Source organism: Lepidochelys kempii, chromosome 1 (assembly GCF_965140285.1).
Source record: "Lepidochelys kempii isolate rLepKem1 chromosome 1, rLepKem1.hap1, whole genome shotgun sequence".
Classification (NCBI taxonomy): Eukaryota; Metazoa; Chordata; order Testudines; family Cheloniidae; genus Lepidochelys; species Lepidochelys kempii.
Window position 1 is genome coordinate 121,019,504 of NC_136380.1, and position 24,541 is coordinate 121,044,044.

A 24,541-nucleotide genomic window follows, 5' to 3' on the forward strand; every position below is an offset into this window, starting at 1 on the left:
ATTTTCTATATGAAATAAACTAGCCCAGCATGGATCCTACTGGGTATAAAATCTATATCTAAGACACACTGCTTTGGCTTTAAGCCTAACACAATGGTAGCCTACACACTGCTTTGGCTTTAAGCCTAACCTAATGCCAGCGGGCCACATGCGGTCCATCAGGGTAATCTGATTGCGGGACGCAAGACATTTTGCTGTCATTGACCGTCCACAGGCACGGCCCCACCGCAGCTCCCAGTGGCCACGGTTTGCCGTTCACAGTCAATGGGAGCTGTGGGAAGTGGCAGCCAGCATGTCCCTGTGGCCCACCGTGTCCCGCAGCTCCCATTGGCTGGAAATGGCGAACTGCGGCCACTGGGAGCTGCGGGTGGCCGTGCCCGTGGACGATCAATGTCAGCAAAATATCTTGCAGCCCACAATCAGATTACCTTGATGGGCTGCATGTGGCCTGCGGGCTGCAGATTGCCCACCACTGTTTTAGTATGAATTAATGCACCATGATTGATTTATTGTTAAAGTGCAGTTCTAGTCTGAAAAGTGACTCAATATAAATGTTGTTGTAAGAATCCATATTTATTATCTGTAAATAATTTCTGGGTCAATTATGCCCAATTTATAAGTAAAAAGGGAATTTTCCAAACTGCCAGTCCTGGAACACTGTTTAGTATTTAAGAGTCAACTGCGGTTCTTTTCTTTTGATACATTATCACCACTAGTAAAGGTTCTGCAAACCAAACTAGGTTCTCAGTTTCACTTGTGCAACCCCATTCACCTCAAATTATGTGCTTAGTTGCACATTATGTGTTTAGTCACTCTGTACCCCCCTTCACGCCCGTTGCCTTTCATGGGTATACTATGCACAGATGTGACTGGAATGTGGTGAATAAGGTCCCGATGCTTCAGTGAGCTCTGTGAAGGTACACTGCAGCTCATTGTCTGGGATCAGGATCTAAGTCTGTTCATGGTGCGTGAAAAGTAGAATCCAGCTCACTCTCTTAGCAGTACTCTGTATACCAGAAGGAGTTTAAAGCATGAAATGCCCTTCCTATCCCAGTTTGCTGAGTTAATCCTAGCTCTTCATTTAAGTGCCTTTTTAAAACCTTTATTTTTTGCATGGCCCAGAGGAAGTGAGATTAAAATTTTAATAAAACAATAACAAGAATAAGCAATATGCTAACTAACCTTGACCTCTGATTTTCCAGTGTGTCCCGTCTTATGGGTGTTACCGGAGTCAGCAAACAGAGCTGTAAACAGGGGAGTTTGAGTGGGAGTCCTGTTGAAGGAGAAGGTATTTGTAGACTAACAGGACTTAGATGAGAAGGTGATGACACATATAGAGGCAGCAGTGGTAGTGACTCAAGTAGTGGAAGACACAATGAAGATGAGGGGATGTGAAAGCTGCGGCATGTACATGATCCTGGAGGGGGTACCTGAAAAGAGTTTTGTCTGCATGAAGTGCCGCCTGATAGAGCTGATGGAAGAAAAGATCCAAGGATTGGAGATGCAGGTGGAAACTCTGGTTGAGTTTAGAAGGGGGTTTGAGCAGATGATGGAGCAAAGACATGAGGAGGCTGAAGTGAAAAGCTCACACTTGCAGATGGAAGCAGGACCGAAGAACTCTGAGGGGAGACTGTTGGGTGAGGAAAGTGGACAGTGGAAGCATGTGACTAAGAGAACCAGGCAGAGGAAAAGATGGGCTAGTGAAGGAGAAACAGAGCTCAAGAACAGGTTTGCTGAGTTGGAAAATGAAGAAGGGGCACAGCAGGTGGTGACTGAAGGTGAGAGGGCAAGGAAGAAGAGAAGAGCAACTAGACCTATAGGAAGAGGGCAAGAGTCAATGGAAATAACACCACTAAAAATGAGCCCCAGGAGGTTACGGGATGGGTTGCAGAGGATTGCAAGGGACAATAGGAATCAAGAGGACTTGCAGCCAAAGGGAACAGGGGATAGACTGGAGAATCACACCATCACCAGGAAAAGGCAGGTCTACATGATTGGGGATTCCTTAATGAGAAGAATAGACAGGCCTGTAACAAGAGCTGATCCAGAGAACAGAAGGGAGTGCTGTCTGTCGGGTGCTAAGATATGGGATGTGGAGGCTGAAGAGGATCCTAACGGGAGCGGGAAAGAATGCACTGATTGCTCTTCATGTGGGAACAAATGATACGGCTAGATTCTCACTGAAACGTATCAAGGGAGACTACGCAAGGCTGGGGAAGATCATTAAGGAAATTGAGGCTCAGGTGATCTTCAGTGGGATTCTGACAAGATTATGATGCTCAACAGATGGCTCAGGCACTGGTGCTATAAGGAGGGCTTTGGGATGTATGGCCACTGGGAAGCATTCATGGACAGAGGACTGTTCTCTCGGGGTGGACATCACCGAGTAGGGAGGGAAATAGACTTCTAGGATGGAGGCTGGCACAACTGATCAAGAGAGCTTTAAACTAGGAATTTGGGGGAGATGGTTGGGAGATGTCCAGGTAATCTCCACACCAGATTTTAACATTGAGAGGGAAGAAAATGAAGTAAGAAAGGATACAGCCATGGGTAGGAGCAGGGCCGGCTCCAAGCACCAGCATTCCAAGCAGGTGCTTGGGGCAGCAGTTAGAAAGGGGCAGCAGCGTTTCCACTGCAGCGGCAAATCAGTGGCAGCTTCTCCCTTTTGCTGTCTGCGGTGGCAGTTTTTTTTCCACTGCTTGGGGCGGCAAAAACTGTAGAGCCGGCCCTGGGTAGGAGAATGGACATAGGGAGGAAGGGTAGTGTACATACCAGTCTGATAGGTGATACTGGCGGTAGAACGTCTAGCCTAATCGGGTAAAGAATGTGAGCGAGGCCAAACAGCAAAAATGAAGATGTTTGTACCCCAATGCGAAGAGCCTAGGTAACAAAATGGAGGAACTAGAGCTACTGGTGCAGGAAGTGAAACCAGATATTACAGGGATAACAGAAACATGGTGGAATAGTCGTCATGACTGGACTACAGCTATTGAAGGGTATGTGCTGTTTAGGAAAGACCGAAATAAAGGCAAAGGTGGTGGAGTAGCACTGTATATCAATGATGAGGCAGACTGTAAAGAAATAAGAAGTGATGGAATGGATAAGACAGAGTCTGTTTGGGCAAAAATCACACTGGGGAAGAAAGCTACTAGAGCCTCCCCGGGACAGTGTTTGGGGTGTGCTATAGACCGCTGGGATCCGATATGGATAGAGACCTCTTTAATGTTTTTAATGAAGTAAATATTAATGGAAATTGTGTGATCATGGGAGACTTTAACTTCCCAGATATAGACTGGAGGCCAAGTGCAAGTAATAATAATAGGACTCAGATTTTCCTGGATGTGATAGCAGATGGATTCCTTCACCAAGTAGTTGCTGAATCAACAAGAGGCCATTTTAGATTTGGTTTTGGCGAGTAGTGAGGACCTCATAGAAGAAATAGTTGTAGGGGACAACCTTGGTTCGAGTGATCCTGAGCTAATTCAGTTCAAATTAAATGGAAGGATAAACAAAAATAGATCTGTGAGTAGGGTTTTTGATTTCAAAAGGGCTAACTTTAAAAAAAATTAAGGAAATTAGTTAGTGAAGTGGATTGGACTGAAGAACTTGTGGGATTTAAAGGCGGAGAAGGCCTGGAATTACTTCAAGTCAAGGTTGCAGAAACTATCAGAAACCTGCATCCCAAGAAAGGGGAAAAAAAACTCATAGGCAGGAGTTGTAGACAAAGCTGGATGAGTAAGCATCTCAGAGGTGATTAAGAAAAAGCAGAAAGCCTACAAGGAGTGGAAGATGGGAGGGATCAGCAAGGAAAGCTACCTTATTGAGGTCAGAACATGTAGGGATAAAGTGAGAAAGGCCAAAAGCCATATAGAGTTGGACCTTGCAAAGGGAATTAAAACCAATAGTAAAAGGTTCTATTCAGTGATGAGTTGCCAAAATCTTAACAACCAGTTCCCTCCTCACCCCAGGAGGGGGTGGTGCCCCACCCCCGGGACTCCTGCCCCATCTAACCCCCTGCGTTCCTTGATGCCCTCCCTCCCGGGACCCCTGCCCCATCCAGCCCCCTCCCCTATCCCCCGATTACCCCCAGAAAGGTGAAGGAGGGTTTTGTGGGCCACTATAGTGGGTACCCACCCCGCCCTGCCCCTAAGAGCCAGAGGGACCTGCCGGGGGGTGAGGTGGGAAGTCCCAGCGGTGCTTACCTGGGGCAGCTCCCAGGAAGCATCCGGCAGGTCCCTCTGGCTCCTAGGGGTGGGGTAGCGTAGCTCGGGGGGAGCAGCCGCTCCCCCACGGATCACATCAAAAGTGGCGCCTTAGGCACTGACTCAGTGGGTGCTCGGGGCTGGAGCACCCAAGGGGAGAATTTGGTGGGTGCAGAGCCCCCACCGTTTGCTTCTCAGCCCTCCTAATTCTCCCCGTGGGTGCTCCAGCTCCAGAGCACCCATGGAGTTGGTGCCTAAGGCACCATTTTTGGCCGGTTGTTAAATTTAGAAGCCCTTTTAGAACCGGTTGTCCCTCACCACTGGTTCTATAGCCATATAAATAAGAAGAAAACAAAGAAAGAAGAAGTGGGACCGCTTAACACTGAGGATGGAGTGGAAGCTAAGGATAATCTAGGCATGGTCCGATATCTAAACACATACTTTGCCTCGGTCTTTCACGAGGCTAATGAGGGGATTAGGGATAATGGTAGGACGACAAATGGGAATGAGGATATGGAGGCAGATATTACCTCATCTGAGGTAGAAGCCAAACTCGAACAGCTTAATGGGACTAAACCGCAGGGCCCAGACAATCTTCATCCAAGAATATTAAAGGAACTGGCACATGAAATTGCAAGCTCATTAGCAAAAAATGTTAATGAATCTGTAAGTTCAGGGGTTGTACCATATGACTGGAGAATTGCTAACATAGTTACTATTTTTAAGAAGGGGGAGGGGGGTGGGAAGAAAGTGATCCAGGTAACTACAGGCCTGTTAGTTTGACATCTGTAGTATGCAAGGTCTTGGAAAAAATTTTGAAGGAGAAAGTAGTTAAGGACATTGAGGTCAATGGTAATTGGGACAAAACACAACATGGTTTTACAAAAGGTAGATCATGTCAAACTAACCTGATCTCCTTCTTTGAGAAGGTAACAGATTTTTTAGACAAAGGAAATGCAGTGGATCTAATTTACCTCGACTTCAGTAAGGCATTTGATACTGTTCCACATGAGGAATTATTAGCTAAATTGGAAAAGATGGGGATCAATATGAAAACTGAAAGGTGGATAAGGAACTGGTTAAAGGGGAGACTACAAAAAGTCACACTGAAAGGTGAACTGTCAGGCTGGAAGGAGGTTACTAGTGGAGTTCCTCAGGGACTGGTTTTGGGACCAATCTTATTTAATCTTTTTATTACTGACCTTGGCACAAAAAGCGGGAATGTGCTAATACAGAGAAGGACCAGGATATCATTCAGGAAGATCTGGATGACCTTGTAAACTGGAGTAATAGTAATAGGATGAAATTTAATAGTGAAAAGTGCAAGGTCATGCATTTAGGGATTAATAACAAGAATTTTTGTTATAAACTGGGGACGCATCACTTGGAAGTAACAGAGGAGGAGAAGGACCTCGGAGTATTGGTTGATCACAGGATGACTATGAGCCGCCAATGTGATATGGCCTTGAAAAAAGCTAATGCAGTCTTGGGATGCATCAGGTGAGGTATTTCTAGGAGGTGTTAGTACCATTATACAAGGCACTGGTGAGACCTCAGGCAAGGTTAGTACCATTATACAAGGCACTGGTGAGACCTCATCTGGAATATTGTGTGCAGTTCTGGTCTCCCATGTTTAAGAAGGATGAATTCAAACTGGAACAGGTACAGAGAAGGGCTATTAGGATGATCCGAGGAATAGAAAAACTGTCTTATGAAAAGAGACTCAAAGAGCTTGGCTTGTTTAGCCTAACCAAAAGAAGGCTGACAGGAGATATGATTGCTCTCTATAAATACCATGGAGGGAGAAGAATTATTTAAACTCAGTACCACTGTGGACACAAGAACAAATGGATATAAATTGGCCACCAGGAAGTTTAGGCTTGAAATTAGATGAAGGTTTCTAACCATCAGAGGAGTGAAGTTCTGGAATAGCCTTCCAAGGGAAGCAGTGGGGGCAAAAGACATATGTGGCTTCAAGACTAAGCTTGATAAGTTTATGGAAGGGATGATATGATGGGATAGCCTAATTTTGGCAATTAATTGATCTTCAACTATTAGTGGTAGATACGCCCAATGCCCTGTGATGGGATATTAGATGGGGTGGGATATGAGTTACTACAGAGAATTCTTTCCTGGGTGTCTGGCTGGTGAGCCTTGCCCACACGCTCAGGGTTTAGCTGATCGCCATATTTGGGGTTGGGAAGGAATTTTCCTCCTGGGCAGATTGGCAGAGGCCCTGGGGGTTTTTCGCCTTCCTCTGCAGTGTGGGGTACGGGTCGCTTGCTGGAGGATTCTCTGCACCTTGAAGTCTTTAAACCACGATTTGAGGACTTAAATAGCTCAGACATAGGTTAGGGGTTTGTTACAGAAGTGGGTAGGTGAGATTCTCTGGCCTGCGTTGTGCAGGAGGTCAGACTAGACTATCATAATGGTTCCTTCTGACCTTAAAGTCTATGATTCTATGATTTTACTCTAATCCTTTGTACTATATATGGGTAAATTGCTCCAGTTTAATTTAAATCATTTTAAAGATTATCTCATTAAATTGTGCAAATCCCTGTGTGGATGCTGTTATTTTGGTCCAAGAGCTGATTATTTCAGTTTAATAAACCTGTTCCCAATCATCTTAAGCTGTACAGTACTGTAAAAGGCTGTTCTTATTATTAGGAATCAGAGTGTTCACAGAGGGATTTGCGCTTGTTTAACGCTATGAGTTTAAAGTCGCACCTCAGGGTATGCCGGTGTTATTTTCCAGTGTGGACAAGGCAGAGACTGTCTATAGTTTGTGTATTGTATAGTGCTGAATATATTTTTAGTCTTGGAGAAATAATACATACATGAAGTTATATAACAACGTGCAAAAAATCGATCTAGTGTATATATACAGAGAGAGAGAGAGATCCCATGCTTCAGTATAATTTTCTATCATAGAAAAGTTCCTCTGTGGTCTACTACACAATATTATAGAGAATTTGTGTTATTCACCCTTATCAGTCAGTAGTCTACTCTCCAGCATTCACTACCCACACAGAATCAGTTATCACAACCTGGGTTTTTAGTTTAAATATAATTATAAAAATAAATCAAAGATGGCAGAAATATATGTAACACAAAGGTAAATACTTGAGAAAATAAAATGTAATGATATAATTCCTCATGGCTGGGAAAGGCATTTAATCTACATGTGAATAACAATATTATGACCTGGCTAAGGTATAATGGAAATGCAGAGTAGCTCCAAGTGTTTAAAAATCATGGAAATGTAGGGCTCGAAGAGGTAATCTTAGCACAGTGGGCTGGACAATAGCTGTTTGTCTAAAGTATACATGAAAACTTCCAATGATGGGGATTCCACAAGTTCCCTTAGAAGCCTGTTCCAGTGCTTAACTATCCTGCTGTCTAACCTAAATCTCCTTTGCTGCAGACTAAGCTGATTACTTCTTGTCCTACCTTCAGTGGACATGGAGAACAATTCATCACTGTCCTCCGTATAACAGCCCTTAATGAAATCTTTTTCATGTGCCCCCTCAGTTGTCTTTTCTCAAGACTAAACATACCCAGTTTTTTTCACTTTTCTTCAGGTCGGGTTTTTTTAAACTGCCTATCATTTTTGTTGCCCTCCTCTGGACTGTCTCCAATTTCTCCACATCTTTCTTAAAGTGTGGTGCCCAGAAGCAATAGGCCTCTGCTGAAGTATTGTGTCCAGTTCTGAATAGAGCAGAACAATTACCTCCCATGTCTTAAATACAACACTCCTGTTAATACACCCCAAAATGATACTTTCTCACAACTTTCAGAGTAGCAGCCGTGTTAGTCTGTATTCGCAAAAAGAAAAGGAGGACTTGTGGCACCTTAGAGACTAACAAATTTATTTGAGCATAAGCTTTCGTGAGCTACAGCTCACTTCATCAGATGCATTCAGTGGAAAATACAGTGGGGAGATATATATACACAGAGAACATGAAACAATGGGTGTTTACCATACACACTGTAACAAGAGAGTGATCACTTAAGGTGAGCTATTACCAGCAGGAGAGCGGGGGTGTGGGGAGGGAGAAAACCTTTTGTAGTGATAATCAAGGTGGGCCATTTCCAGAAGTTGACAAGAACGTCTGAGGAACAGTGGGAGGTGGAGGGGGGAATAAACATAGGGAAATAGTTTTACTTTGTGTAATGACCCATCCACTCCCAGTCTTTATTCAAGCCTAAGTTAATTGTATCCAGTTTGCAAATTAATTCCAATTCAGCAGTCTCTCGTTGGAATCTGTTTCTGAAGTTTTATTGTTGAAGAATTGCAACTTTTAGATCTGTAATTGAGTGACCAAAGAGATTGAAGTGTTTTCCAACTGGTTTTTGAATGTTATAATTCTTGACGTCTGATTTGTGTCCATTTATTCTTTTACGTAGAGACTGTCCAGTTTGACCAATGTACATGGCAGAGGGGCATTGCTGGCACATGATGGCATATATCACATTGGTAGATGTGCAGGTGAACGAGCCTCTGATAGTGTGGCTGATGTGATTAGGCCCTAAGATGGTGTCCCCTGAATAGATATGTGGATACAGTTGGCAACGGGCTTTGTTGCAAGGATAGGTTCCTGGGTTAGTGGTTCTGTTGTGTGGTGTGTGGTTGCTGGTAAGTATTTGCTTCAGGTTGGGGGGCTGTCTGTAAGCAAGGACTGGCCTATCTCCCAAGATCTGTGAGAGTGATGGGTCATCCTTCAGGATAGGCTGTAGATCCTTGATGATGCGTTGGAGAGGTTTTAGTTGGGGGCTGAAGGTGACGGCTAGTGGCGTTCTGTTATTTTGTTTGTTGGGCCTGTCCTGTAGTAGTTGACTTCTGGGTATTCTTCTGGCTCTGTCAATCTGTTTCTTCACTTCAGCAGGTGGGTACTGTAGTTGTAAGAATGCTTGATAGAGATCTTGTAGGTGTTTGTCTCTGTCTGAGGGGCTGGAGCAAATGCGGTTGTATCGTAGAGCTTGGCTGTAGACAATGGATCGTGTAGTGTGGTCTGGATGAAAGCTGGAGGCATGTAGGTAGGAATAGCGGTTAGTAGGTTTCCAGTATAGGGTGGTGTTTATGTGACCATCGCTTATTAGCACCATAGTGTCCAGGAAGTGGATCTCTTGTGTGGACTGGTCCAGGCTGAGGTTGATGGTGGGATGGAAATTGTTGAAATCACGGTAGAATTCCTCAAGGGCTTCTTTTCCATGGGTCCAGAGGATGAAGATGTCATCAATGTAGCGCAAGTAGAGTAGGGGCATTAGGGGACGAGAGCTGAGGAAGCGTTGTTCTAAGTCAGCCATAAAAATGTTGGCATACTGTGGGGCCATGCGGGTGCCCATAGCAGTGCCGCTGATTTGAAGGTATACATTGTCCCCAAATGTGAAATAGTTATGGGTGAGGACAAAGTCACAAAGTTCAGTCACCAGGTTTCCTGTGACATTATCGGGGATACTGTTCCTGACGGCTTGTAGTCCATCTTTGTGTGGAATGTTGGTGTAGAGGGCTTCTACATCCATAGTGGCCAGGATGGTGTTTTCAGGAAGATCACCGATGGATTGTAGTTTCCTCAGGAAGTCAGTGGTGTCTCGAAGATAGCTGGGAGTGCTGGTAGCGTAGGGCCTGAGGAGGGAGTCTACATAGCCAGACAATCCTGCTGTCAGGGTGCCAATGCCCTGAGATGATGTGCCAGCAATGTTCCTCAGCCATGTACATTGGTCAAACTGGACAGTCTCTACGTAAAAGAATAAATGGACGCAAATCAGACATCAAGAATTATAACATTCAAACCAGTTGGAGAACACTTCAATTTCTTTGGTCACTAGATTACAGACCTAAAAGTTGCAATTCTTCAACAAAAAAAACTTCAAAAACAGACTCCAACGAGAGACTGCTGACTTGGAATTAATTTATAAACTGGATACAATTAACTTAGGCTTGAATAGAGACTGGGAGTGGATGGGTCATTACACAAAGTAAAACTATTTCCCCATGTTTATTCCCCCCCTCCACCTCCCACTGTTCCTCAGACATTCTTGTCAACTGCTGGAAATGGCCCACCTTGATTATCACTACAAAAGGTTTTCTCCCTCCCCACACCCCCGCTCTCCTGCTGGTAATAGCTCACCTTAAGTGATCACTCTCTTGTTACAGTGTGTATGGTAAACACCCATTGTTTCATGTTCTCTGTGTATATATATCTCCCCACTGTATTTTCCACTGAATGCATCCGATGAAGTGAGCTGTAGCTCACGAAAGCTTATGCTCAAATAAATTTGTTAGTCTCTAAGGTGCCACAAGTCCTCCTTTTCTTTCTCACAACTGTATCACATTGTTGACTCATATTCAGTTTGTGATCCACTATAAAGCCCAGATCCTTTTCTTCAATAGTACTGACTAGCTAGTCATTTCCCATTTTTTGTAGTTGTGCGTTTGATTTTTTCATTTTTAAGTGTAGTTCTTTGAACTTGTCTTTCCTGAATTTCATATTGTTGAATTCAGACATTTCTCCAATTAGTCAAGCTTATTTTGAATTCTAATCTAGCAACTCCTCCCATCTTAGTGTCATCCGTGAATTTCATAAACTTGCTCTCCACTCTATTATCCTAGTCATTAATGAAAATATTGAATAGTACTGGACCCATGACAGACCACTGCAGGACCCCACGCTAGATAAACCCCCCAGTTTGACAGCAAACCATTAATAACTGCTCTTTGAGTCTGATCTTTCAATCAGTTTTGCACCCATTTTATCATAATTTCATCTAGACCACATTTCCCTAGTTTGCTTATGAGAATGTCATACAGGACTGTGTCAAAAGCCATACTAAAATCAAGATCTATCACATCTACAGCTACAGGAAATTAGGTTGGTTTAACCTATTCTTTCCCTATTTTGGTTTGCATTCCTTCCCCCTTGTTGTCAATATTAATTGTGTTAAGCATCTGGTTACAAATCAGCATTTTAGTGAAGACTGAAGTAAAATAGGGATTAAACACCTCAGCCTTCTCAATGTTCACTGTTATTAGCTCTTCTTCCTCCTAAGTAGTGATCTACACTTTCTTTCATGTATCAGAGGGGTAGCCGTGTTAGTCTGGATCTCTAAAAGGGGCAAAGAGTCCTGTGGCATCCGACGAAGTGGGTATTCACGCATGAAAGCTTATGCTCCAATATGTCTATTAGTTTATAAGGTGCCACAGGACCCTTTGCCACTTTTCTTCGTCTGTCTCTTGTGCCTAATGTATGTATAGAACCTTTCTTATTGCCTTTTATGTTTTAAATAAAACAACCTGATTGCTAATCTCCCATAAAGGCTTCTTTCATTACCAATGAATGTCTTTTGGATGAGATTCTGCCTCTAGTTGTTTTCAGAAATTTATCACCTCCATCCTGGCTGGCATGCCAGGAGCACTGGCATAGTTTGATGACATTGTCATACACAGCTTCTCTGTATCCGTTTACAAGCAATGCTGCCAGTGTGTATTTCAATGTCCTTGACAACACTGTCTCAACCTGCAGAATTGTAGCTTTATTGGTTCCCCAAAATGAACCAGTTCGTTTCCATGTTTCAGATTGTGGACTACAGCTCTTGTTTCCCAGTGCCTAGGATGTTCTGAATCTTTGCACCCCAGAGAACACAGTTCAATTCCTTTGTTTCCTTGGAATGATGAAACTTTAACTTTATTTTATTCTGTTTTACTATCTGTTAACATACCCAGTAACTTGTGACCATCACTGAAGCACATTCTTTAAGTCTCGGGCCCTTTCTGACACACAAACAATCCAAACCCTTCAAACTGTCACTACCTATTATCATTTATGCCATGGATACCCCTACTTGAATCCAATGTTCCATCTATTTATTTGCGTATGGGTGTGGAATGAGTGACCATCAGAGCTTAACATTTAAAACTTACTAAATATGTTCAATTTATCTCACTCCCATTCTCTCCCCCTCACTTTCTACTCCCATTGTAATTCATCTACATGCTCCTTCCTTCCTTCCCTCTCCCTCCTTCCTCTCCATTGACTAAGTCTCTTTCCTCATTTGTTCTATATCTTGCATTCATTATGGTCTCATCTTCATCACTTGCTCTCTCTTTCACTGTCTCATTACCTTTCCCTCCATCGCTCACCCCCCATTCTAGTACTATTGATTTGCTTATGGTAGTGCCTACAATGTGCTAAGCATCTTCTAGACCTTCAAGCAGGGACATTCCTTGCTCTGGGTTGCTCCCAGCCTAAGGGCAGATAGATAGGTAGACACAGGCTAGGGGAAGGGGAAAAACAAATAGGGAATTTTTATAACAGTCAACTAGGCTCACCCTGTGTGTGAGATACAGAGATAGACAGAATAGACACAGGGGGAGAGAGAGAGAGATGATAATGAGAGAGATGACTCATTACTTTGACTCTCCTCAGTGAAGAGATGGGGAGCCCAATGCCTCTTCCCTCCTTCCCCAGCTGAGAACCAAAAGCACCAGGAGTAGTTGGGGGAAGGAAGAGTCCAGGAGACCTCCCATCCACTCCAAGAACTGGTTGTGGCTAGAGTGATTAAGTGAAGGGGAGTGGCGGAAGAACATAATGTTGGACCCCCTTCTCTGTTTGATCAGGTGGCCAGGAAAAGTCTCTATACACCTCTCAACTCAGATGTCTCCTGCTGAGTGATGGGACTGTCTCCAATGGAGCCAGCCTTTATCTGTGTGTGAGATGTCCACCAGCAAGGTGCATGGTTGTGCAAGCATGTAGCTCAGAAGGAACAGTGCCTGGCTCATCTGCAATATATTCTTCCTGAGTAGAGCTGAACTAATACTTGCTTGTTAAGTTTGTGCCAAAACAAAATATCTGAAGAAAAAAAATTGGGTTCAATTTGAACTGATATCATTTTTATTTTTTTTGTTGAACTAAAAATTTGAAAAATATTAATTTTGAATTGACCAAAATGTTTTGGGTTGATTCAAAACAATTTTTTTCAAACTTTTCATTTTGTTTCAGCCCTTTTTGGGTGCTTTTCACCCTTTTTGAGAGGTTTTTTTAAAATTTGCAAACAAAATACATTTTTGAAATGAAAAAGTATAAATGAAATGTTTCAAAGTGGAAAAGTTGAAACAAAATGTTTTTAAAAAGTAAAGAAACATTTTGAGTTAAAAAGCCAGCATTATTTTTGGCCCAAACTCTTTGTCAAGTTTGACCCAAATTTGTGAATAGTTTCTTGAGTTTTGAAAAATTGTATTTTTCAGCAAAAAACTCTGTTTTCTGAAATAATTGAATAATTTTGCCCAGCTCTAGTTCTGAGGCCAATCACATCATGAGAAAATGGGAAAAAAATATTCAGAAAGTAGAAGAAAATGGCACATCTATTATAGCACAGGGGTTCTCAAACTGGGGGTCAGGACCCCTGAGGAGGTCCCGAGGTTATTACATGGGGGCTCGTGAGCTGTCAGCCTCCATCCCAAACCCTGTTTTGCCTCCAGCATTTATAATGGTGTTAAATATATTAAAAAGTGTTTTTAATTTATAAGGGGGGGGGTTGCACTCAGAGGCTTGCTATGTGAAAGGGGTCACCAGTACAAAAGTTTGAGAACCACTGTATATAGCAGACCCTTTCATTATAGGGGGAGATGGATCTCTGCCTGCCATTTTCCTTGTGGTACCATGTATGTTACAACAGAACACTTCCCAATAAAGGGTAGTATAGTATCATTATGTATATGCTAATGCCTGGGAATTTAGAACTCTTTTTTTCAGGAAGTTCTTGATGAGAGAGGACTGTCTATGTGAGGAAGGAATAAAGCCTGACTACTGCATTCTTTTGGTTCTCTCTTGATGCTCACACACTAAAAATGTATTATTTTGGTGCTAAGACAGGCGTTAGGATGGTATTTTTAAACTATCACTAGAAATAACTTATAAAGTAAACAGAGAATGGATGCTGCTGTAATGTAGCCTGGCTTCCTTCTCAGTCTTACTGAATGCAATCTGTTCTTGTGAGTGTATGTGTCTGAGTCAACAGGAAGTGTGACACTGGACAGTGCCTTGCAGGATGTGTCAACATTAAACTTCCTGTTGAAACTCACCTCTTCATAGCATACTAATTAGTAGACAGTGTCTGAAGTTTTATTATATAAAAATCTGTATCTTTAATTCATAAAATAGTAATGGCCTGATATTTGTGCCATGTGCCATGCTTGGCATACATAAAGCACTATACTATATGCTAAGTCCTGTTTTCTTTACTTGAAATATTGGCAGAGAAATTGCTAAAGAACAAAATAAGAAATTTTTGAAATTTTGGGAGCAGGGAAGAAAGTGGAGTGTCCTTTCACTGTGGTTAAAAAATGTTCTTCCCTAAAAAAGAAAAAAGCAAACAGCTACAGGAAAAAAGCAGTCTATGACCAGCTTTAGCTACACAGAAATATGCTAAAAAATTTGGGTTGCAAAGTAAACCATTCAAAAATCAGGACAAACTAAAGTTATGGTTGCTAGTGCAGCCTTAACTCTGCCCCTTAGGTAAATGCATTATAATATATTTTTGAATTATAAGATAAATGATTTTGCCATTGATATTATAAACTCTTTTTCTACAGGACTCCTGCCTTGTTCAGTGCACAGGTCGGATGAGTCAGTTGTTCAATATTTATTTTTATTCTCTGTTCAAAGAGTAAACCCCTGTTTCACTCACTGCCCACCATTTTGAGCTTTGCTTCATTCACTAGACATCATCTGGGGAACCTTTTCCTTGAGAGGAGACTGGAAGAGCTTGGCTTGTTTAGTCTCCCAAATGGAGGCTGAGAGGGGATATTGATTGCTTTCTATAAATGCATTGTGGGGTAAATACCAGGGATGGTGAAGAGTTATTTAAGCTAAAGGACAATGTTGGCACAAGAACAAATGGATATAAACTAACCAGGAACAAAGTCAGGCTGCTAGATGTTAGATTTCTAACCATCAGAGGGGTGAGGTTCTGGAACAGTCTCCCACTAAGAGTTGTGGAGGCAAATACTTAATTAGTGTCAAGAGAGAGCTGGACAAATTTATGACAATTATATGACGGGGTTGCTTGTGATAGTAGGGGGAAAGGCCCAGCAACCCTGGGGCTTACTTCCAGTTTATGTTTTATGTTCCTAAACACTTATACTTCAGGGTTTCAGCTGGCCACCTGCAGGGGTGAGGAAGGGATTTTTTTTTAATCTCCTTCCTCTGAAGCATCAGGTATGGCCACAGCTGGAGATGGGACATTGGATGGGGAGACCCAGGGCTCTGAGGTGGCTCTGAGCATTCTTTCTTTCAGGTGCTGAACTGACTGGCTGAACTAACTGATTACCATTTGTAGGGTCAAAAAGGAATTTCTCCCCAAGTCAGATTGCAAGTGACCTTTGTTTTTTCACCTTCTTCTGCAGTGTTTGGGTATGGGTCATTTGCCAGGATTATCTAGGTATATCTCACATCATCATGTCGCTGCCTCTGTGGAGTCCTCAGGCATTAGTGCACCTCAGTCCTTCCTGTTTTCTGCCTCTGACATATAATAGTTTCGTCTCCTGTGGCTGTAATACTTTGGTGTAATTTTGGTTGTTGGTTTAGTGTGTGAGTGCTGGGTGGTGTTAGTGGCCTGTAATATACAGGAGGTTGCGAGATGATTTGGTGATACCTTCTGGCCTTAGATTTTATGACACTATGACTCATTCTCTGCACAAGTTCAATGGTGTACTGTGAATGAAGCAGGGATGTATAGTGAAGTAGGACATGTTCATGTTTGCCTGGTGTGCAGTAGGGTGACCAGATGTCCTGATTTTATAGGGACAGTCCCGATATTTGGGGCTTTTTCTTATATAGGCTCCTATTACCCTCCACCCCCTGTCCCGATCTGTCACATTTCCTGTCTGGTCACCCTAGTGTGCAGTGAATGTCTTATTTGCTGGTCTTAGAGAGTTTTACCTAGGAATTGACAGCCAGAATCTCCCAGTTGATCTTAACTGTCACCATGGAACATAGGGTGAGCTCAAGTTAGCATCTCACCAGGAGGTACCCCAGTACTCTTTCACTGAATTGGAAAAGTCTTGCAAGTTCAAGGTAGCTAATATCTTTTATTCAACCAACTTCTGTAGGTGGAGAGTACAAACTTCCACCAAGAGAAGGTGGTCCAGTGAAAGGGATTACCTCACCTACCTTTTCTCTCTCATACCCTGACTACAACAACAGTGCAAACTCAAATCATGCTAAGAAATATTTTCTTTTTTGTTTAGTGTAGCCATGTCCAAAATTTAGGGGTTTTGACAGTCTACAAGTATGGAAAATTAAAGCACATTTAAATGCTTACTTAAACTTTTTTTACATCCTGCAATCACTGTATGTATAGCTATGTAGGTGTAACCCACAACCTCCTGGGTGTGGTGTTCTGTCCCATCTAATGGCACTGAGACCACTTAGAGAGAGAGATGAATGAGTCTGCTCCACAGCCTTAGCTAGGGGAGGGATAGCTCAGTGGTTTAAGCATTGGGCTGCTAAACCCAGGGTTGTCAGTTCAATCCTTCAGGGGGCCATTTAGGGATCTGGGGCAAAAATTAGGGATTGGTCCTGCTTTGAGCAGGGGATTGGACTAGATGACCTCCTGAGGTCCCTTCCAACCCTGATATTCTATGATTCTAACAGCCAGTTGGCTTTTAGCTCATGCACTAACTCCAAAGGCCCCAGGTTTGACCCTGCCAGCAGATGACTGGGGTTTGTCAGCCTTTCCGGGGGGGCTTATCCAGGATATCAAGTGGGAAGTCTCTGACGCTCTGGGTGCGTTTCCTCAGCTAGGGAAAGTATGCAATCCCCACACCTCCTTGGTGTGGTGTTCTGTCCCATCTAGTGGCACAGAGAGTGTTTAGAGAGAGAGAGAGATTAATGAGTCTGCTCTACAGCCTTAGCTAATAGCCATATGGTTTTTAGCTCATACAGTAGAAGCTCATGTCTTTAGCTCCAGAGGTCAAAGGTTTGATCCCGTCAGCTGATGACTGGGGTCTCTCGGAGTTACATAGGTATGATTGTAGTTTTGACTACTTTTTGGTACAGTGCAGAGAAAATGACCTCAATAAACTTTCATTTTAGATCTTTGAAGAGAGACTTCCATTACTGAAGGCTGCAAAAGCAAAGCAGAAGAACGGACAGAATGTGTTTTTGTGCCTCTAGATCAGCGGTGGGCAACCTGCGGTCCGCTTGCGGCCCATCAGGGTAATCTGTTTGCCGGCCATGAGACATTTTGTTGACATTGACCATCCACAGGCTCCCAGTGGCTGTGGTTTGCGGTTCCAGCATGTCCCTGCAGCCCGCCACTTCCCACAGCTCCCACTGGCCGGGAACAGCAAACCGTGGCCACTGGGAGCTGCGGGAGGCCGTGCCTGCAGATGGTCAATGTCAGCAAAATGTCTTGTGGCCTGCAATCAGATTACCCTGCTGGGCCCCAGGTTGCCCACCACTGCTCGAGATCACAGGTTGCACTTTCAAGAATAATAAAGAATGGCTGAAACAGAAACAACATTTTTTCCCACTGAAAAACCTTATACTATGGTAATCCCAGTATCTAAAATAATCCACAGAACATTCAGTACTTATTTCTTTTATTGACATAATAGGAAACTTTTTCATGGCTGAGCACCTCTTCTGCCCCCCAGGGAACAGCTGTGTCATCACGAATGACTTAGCATGTTCAGTCTAGTCTTTAAACTCTCAATTCCAAATATATGAAGAAAAATATAAACATAGTTTCCAACTAAGAGACTGGTAGTGTACATATTTGAACTGTACACTTTATAAGGAGATTCTCTTTTCCATCTTTGTTTACTAAGCAACCATGACCAGGGGTAACAAAAGCTACTGTGACTTTGTTGCCTTTTATATTTATATCTATTAAAGTGTCTGTGCTTTTGGCCCTTTTGTTCCCTTTGATGTGCTACTAAGTAAATAAATGCGTTCTAATACTAGCAAGACACAGTGGGTAAGGTAATATCTTTTATTGGACCTACTTCTGTTGGTGAGAGAGACAAACTTTTGAGCCACACAGAGCTCTTCTTCCTTTGTACGGCTCAAAAGCTTCTCTCTCTCACCAACTGAAGTTGGTCTAATAAAAGATAATATTCACCCACCTTCAGGGACGGCGAGTTATATGGGTCCGTGGTGCCCGGGCTCCACCAAATACAGGACTCAGGGGGCCCGGCTCCACCAATGTTCGGGGCCAAGTCTCTTCCCCCAGCCCTGCCTGCTGCCCCCACACGCCTTCCCTGAACGTCCCTGCCTGTCCTGGGCAGCAGGAGGCTGCCCCCTGCAGCTCTGCGCTGTGCTCCCTTGCCATCCGCTGCTGGCTATGAGGGAGGGGCGCCAGGGGCTGGCTGAGGCAGCTGGTGTGCCTGCAGAGGGGAGGAGGAGCATGGCAGCACCCCCTGCCAGGCGACTCCAAGGCAGGGGGCTTATCCTGGCTGGAGCTCCTAAGCAGCAGCCTGGGGAGGGCTTGGATGAGTGTTGTGCTGGGGTGGGGGGCAGAGGAGGGGCCCCCCATCCCTGGACCTCACTGCTGCCGGTGGGGAAAGGGCTAGGCAAAGTCCTCCTCTCTGGACCCCCACCCCAGCACAGCCTGCCTGCTGCACCCCAAACTCCTCATCCCTGGCCCAGCCCCACACCCTGTCCCACACCCCAACCCCCTGTCCCAACCCAGAGCCCACACCCAGCACCTAAACTCCCTCCCAGAGCCTGCACCCTCCCACACCCAAACTCTCTCACAGAGCCTGCACCCCAACCCCCTCCTGCATCCAACCTCCCTCCCAGAGCCCCTTAAGCAGGTGTGTGGGGGGTGGGCCAGGACTTGGACTCATTCTAGGCACCACAAAAAAATTATACCAACCTTCTGCCCCTGCCCACCTTGTCTCTCTAATATCCTGAGACCGACACTAGTACAATCAGCGATGATGACTTGTGCCGGGAGCGTGGAAGGAGGGGTGGGAAGCAAATTCAGTTTAATCTGGAACCCCAATAAAAGAAAGTTCTTCCCAGTTCGGGTGTTACAGTCCCTGGTGCTTTTCGAACCGTCTAACCAAGAACCTCTCGTCTCACCGGCGATCCATGAACAAAGAAATAGATCAAACGCGGTGCGTCCTGTAAATTACCAGCGCTCGTTGGAAGTCCGCTTGAGCAAGCAAAACACATCAGGGCACCTAGCTGGCCATGTAAACAGGCCCCCAGGAGTACACCCGGGCCCCCTGCACGGAGAGCGGGTGGCACACAGGCACGGTCCGACTGGGTTACCCCGCTACCCGGGCAAGGGGCTGGGCGGGGGCGTGGCGCTAGCCTGGGGCCCGCGCCGGCATCAGCCCCGCCCCCCGCTCCCCTTGGCCCCGCCTTAGCAACCCAGCTGCCTCCAGCGTCAACACTGGGGCGGCCGCGTCTTAGAACCCGCCGCGTTCGTCACAATGGGATGGAAGCGGCGGCGGAGCGGCCGCAGCCAGGTGAGGGGAGCCTGCAGGGGCCGAGCCAGCGGGGCGCCGGCAGAGGGCGCCGCCGTGGCCGGGATGGAATGTCACGTTTCCACGTGGTGAGGGGAGCGGCCGGGCCAGCGAGCCCTGAGGGGTTAAACCCACATCTCCTTCCCCTCACCCACCCTGCCTGCAGCTGGAGCCCTCTCCCTGACCCCAGGACAGGGGTGCAGCTCCCAGGGGCCCCAGCGAGTTAAATGTTTCTTGTCATTATTTTCCCCACCAGTACCCCTAAAGCCCCAGGCCCCTGAGCGCCATTGCTGGGCAACCCTTAAAACACCCAGGTTCCCGTGAAAAGAGAGAGGTGAGGGTAGGGTAGTGTAGCCCCAGTCATGCCTGGTTTGCAATGGGAGCTGTGGTCGTGGGTGTTCAGAAAATCAAGCTATGGAACCATAAATTCCCCTACTCCCGAGGGCATGTGTTTTCCTTCCCTCCTGCATTATCATTGGCTGTATTTCATGATACACCGGTTAGTTCAGTTTTGTGGCTTTCACACTTCTGCATGGCTCTTGACTTCTAAAAATCCCCAGAGTTACTTGCTGTAGATAGGTTTCAGAGTAGCAGCCGTGTTAGTCTGTATTCGCAAAAAGAAAAGGAGGACTTGGCCCACCTTGATTATCACTTCAAAAGGTTTTCTCTCCCCCCACCCCACTCTCCTGCTGTAATAGCTCATCTTAAGTGATCACTCTCCTTACAATGTGTATGATAAACATCCACTTTTGCATCGTCTGTGTGTATATAAATCTCACTGTATTTTCCACTGAATGCATCCGATGAAGTGAGCTGTAGCTCACGAAAGCTTATGCTCAAATAAGTTTGTTAGTCTCTAAGGTGCCACAAGTCCTCCTTTTCTTTTTGCTGTAGATAACTCCCCATGGCATGGTTAGGTGTCAGATCTTTGACAGCCCTTTCTGTGTTCTCCCTCTCCTCATAATCCTCCGACCCAGAGGTGGGCAAACTACGGTCCTTGAGCTCCCAGCTGGGGAGGCTAGCCCCCGGCCCCTCTCCCGCTGTCCCCCTTCCCCCGCAGCCTCAGCGCGCCATGCTGCCAGTGCTCTGGGTGGCGGGACTGCGCAGCGGCTTGGCTGGCTCTGGCCGAGCGGCGCAGCTGCCCGTCCTGCTGCTCTGAGCGGCGTGGTAAGGGGGCAGGGAGTGGGTTGGATGGGGGGCGGACAGGGGGTGGTTGGATAGGACGTGGGAGTCCCGGGGGGCCTGTCAGGGAGCAGGCGTGTGGATAGGGGTAGGGGCAGTCAGGGGACAGGGAGCGGGGGGTGGGGTCCGGGGGGATGGTTGGGGTGGGGGGTCTCGGCCGCGAGAAGTCAGGGGACAAGGAGCGGGGGAGGGAGTTTGGATGGGTCGGGGGTTCTGAGGGGGGCAGTCGGGGCAGGAAGTGGGAGGGGTCAGATAGGGGGTGGGGCCAGGCTGTTCAGGGCAGTACAGCCTTTCCTACCGGCCCTCCATACAGTTTTGAAACCCCGATGTGGTCCTTGGGCCAAAAAGTTTGCTCAACCCTGCTCCAAGCCCTTCCAGTCTCTCATCCTCCCCTAACTCCTCCCTCCACATGAAAAAGCCTTCCATCTTAGCTCTGTGAATACATGTTCCTTGCCAAGGTTTCACAATTTGTTGGGCTCTCATCAGTTCTATTCCAATTTTGAAATTCCTCAGGCTTTCCCGTGCTGTTCTTGTATTTATCAAATAGTCCAGTTTTCCCGGCGCAGATTAAAAACTCAAGATGCACAGTAAGTGAGGGTGCAGAAAACCTTTCTGTATTGGGCAGAGTGAAAGGATAAAGGTGAACTTTTATTGAATTTATAAAAATCTGTTTTGGTTCCGAATTTGGGCTCAGGGTTAGCTGGTTGCCTTTCCTTATATTTGAGGTTAATTTGATATTTATGTTGAAGCCGTTTCATATTCTTGTCAAGGAACCTTTTTTTTTTTCCCCTTCCGTAAAATTCATTTTACATACAGATGCTGTTCAGACGGGGTGATCAGGAGTGGAATTTCTATTATAAAATGAAGGAAAATCTATAGTCAAACTATGGGAAGCTACAAAAATGAGATGGCTTCTGGGATCCACAATTCAAATGCAGAAGACTGTGCAAAATACTGCTCAGTTTAGTTGTTAACATGAAGCTGCTAGGATAACAAACCTTTTAGTTTGTCTATTTCTGGTTAGAAATCACACAGACACATCGTCTTTGGTTGCCCAATAAAAGGCATTCTCTTTGAATGTTATATTGACCCTGCTACTAATGTGTAATTTTATTAAGCTAAAATAAAATTATTCTGTACATATAGTACACATTATATACATAACATATATTATCAGGTTGCAAAGAGGACTCCTTGCCTTTTTTCTTACCAGGGCCCGTAAGAACTAAGGTTGTATCTGTGTTCAGTGTTGTTAGTGTTTTCCTAGATTATAATAGTTGATAGATTAATATACAAGAGATTAAAAATAACACTGTTGATTCTGCAAAGAGAAAGAGGGAGGAATAGTTATTCTTTCGTTACAGATTAGTTATATTGTAATTTATCCTGTCTCTGCAGTAATGCCCATGGTGACAGCAGTTAGGCAGGTGGCCTGCTACTGATTCATAAATATCTCTTCTTCATTCATTTTATTAAAAAAAAAAATCAAATGAAACTTAAAAATCTTGAAGCCTCAAAATTGCACACTCAACCAGTATATGCAATCCTGTAGTCCTGTTACTTTCACATGTCTGACCCGCTACCTTTTTGTTCTATTCCCACCTGTTGTGTCTTTTCCACATTTAGGTCCTGACACTGCCGTCACACACATGTGTAATGTTATCTAATGGGACTATATGCATGATTAAAGTTATGCATGTATTTCTAAGATTGACCTTCTAGATGGTAAATTCTTTGTGGTACAAACTGTTTTTTATTTTATACTTGTAATTGCCTAGAACAATAAGGTCTCAGTTGTGATTGGGCCTCTGAGTGGTACTATACTGAATAGCAAAAAGAAAAGGAGTACTTGTGGCACCTTAGAGACTTCTCTAAGGTGCCACAAGTACTCCTTTTCTTTTTGCGAATACAGACTAACATGGCTGCTGCTCTGTATACTGAATAGTGTTTGTTTGGTTTTAATTCTGCAGGTTTTTAAGAGGAAAACAAAGAAGGCCCCCAAATCAAGGAGTCCAGAATGATCGGAAATCTGTGTAAAAGAGTTGCCTGGAGTGACCGTGAGTATCTTAAGAAGTAGACATATTTTGCATGTATTCTTGGATGATTTACAATAGAAAGCTTCTGATGTGCATGTTAGGATTGCCTATTATTTCTCCCAGTATTTGGAGTTAAGTCTCTTGTGGGTTCGAAGGGTTGCTTTCTGGCAGACTGGATGTAGCCTTCCCAACGCTTGGGTTTCAAAACAAAGAGCAATTTTTGGTAATAAACCCAATTTACTGAAGTGAATGTGCATAGAAGAGGGAGAGGGACATGATAGCTGGTAAACATATGGAATTGAAGGTGACTTTCCATAGTTTAGCACACTTTTCAGTAGAATGAGAAAAAGGTAGAGAGATAAATATAAAATATGCCTTGCAAAAGGAATGGTGAGACAAGTGATGGTGGGAGGGAATAAACAATTTTTTGGTAAGTGTAAACACTCATGTTTTTTTCTCTTTATAGAGGTTACCTTTGATATGAAACACAAAAGAGAGCAAGAAAAATCAGATTCCGACATTGCCCACAAGGGAAAGTCAAAAGAGAAGGAAAGGAGACTGAAAAGCACTTTGTGGGACTTGGATGTACAGCCTCTCATCTCATCCTCTCAATGGCTTCAGTGTCATGGACTCAAGAGAAACAAACTATCCCTCTCTCAGATTTTATCACAAATTGGATTTCAGCACAGGGAAGGTAGGAGGGTAGCCAATGGTAAAAGCTAAAAGTTGACTTGGAATAGTCCAGAGCTTCATGCTCCTTTTTAGCAGCACAGTATATGGGGTGGAGCCTTTAAAATTGTTTCTTTTTTTTTGGTGCTATCTTAGAAAAGAGAAAGGGAAGTCACATTCCGCATCTTCACTTTAGCTTGGGAATATATCCCACATGGCTTCTCATCTCTTGAGGAGAGAGAGAGAGAGTATTTTTTTTAATCTGCACCATCATGTTCCTCACTTTAATTGTGATCTCAGTCTAGCTACATTTGTGAAATAACTTTAGATACTGAATGTTCCAGAATCCATACATGCAAACCTTTCCCCTGGAGCCCGAAAATGTAACTGCCACAAGAACCCTGTCCTTCGTGGACTGAAAACACAAAGATCCTCCTGAGTTCCATGCCATAAATTATTACTGTATTGTGCTTCCAGTTGAACATTTTGGTAATTTTTAGACAGGTAATTAATATCAGATTTAAACTCGGACTGTTTTTCTTGCAAAATCAAGCTCTGCAATATCAAAGACAAATTTGTAATTCGCAGTTGTGTAGCAGTTGGAGGAGAGAGTTTGTGAGAAATAATAATTATAAACCATTTACATAATAAGGCTTTACAAAGTGCAGTAAGGCATTCCGTGACATGAAGAACTTACAGTTTAAGAAGTAGTAGTTGTAATGTATTAATAATTGTTTTATGCTGTTTAATTTAAGAATGCAGCTGGCTTGGACCCGTGGGTAATTGAGAGTCTAGCACTGCACATCCAGCAATACTGTATTCTCCTCTGCCAGGAGCCTTGCTTTCATTACTAGAAGGCTAGATAGAGGTTGCATACTCACTCCTCTCTGGATTAAGGAGGTAGATGATGCTGAGAGGAGTGAATACTTCTTATAGCACGGTTTTACTAGCAAAAAGCCAGTGGGTTAGCAGAG

The 24,541-nt window shown here is 44.3% G+C and overlaps 1 protein-coding gene across 5 annotated transcripts in view; it reads left to right on the forward strand.

The window, feature by feature from the left end:
- Positions 1–19,615: 19,615 nt before the first annotated feature.
- Positions 19,616–24,541, forward strand: part of VWA3B (von Willebrand factor A domain containing 3B) — a 113,099-nt gene continuing 108,173 nt past the window's right edge. For 4 of the 5 annotated variants that reach the window (XM_073352884.1, XM_073352910.1, XM_073352920.1 and 1 more), the window contains exons 1-3: positions 19,616–19,683; positions 22,833–22,919; positions 23,365–23,592. In XM_073352884.1, the coding sequence (XP_073208985.1) occupies positions 22,880–22,919; positions 23,365–23,592 (268 nt within the window). In that variant the 5' untranslated portion in view covers positions 19,616–19,683; positions 22,833–22,879. Of the gene's footprint in view, positions 19,770–22,832; positions 22,920–23,364; positions 23,593–24,541 lie in introns of all 5 variants that reach the window. The other variant, XM_073352895.2, reaches the window with a different exon arrangement.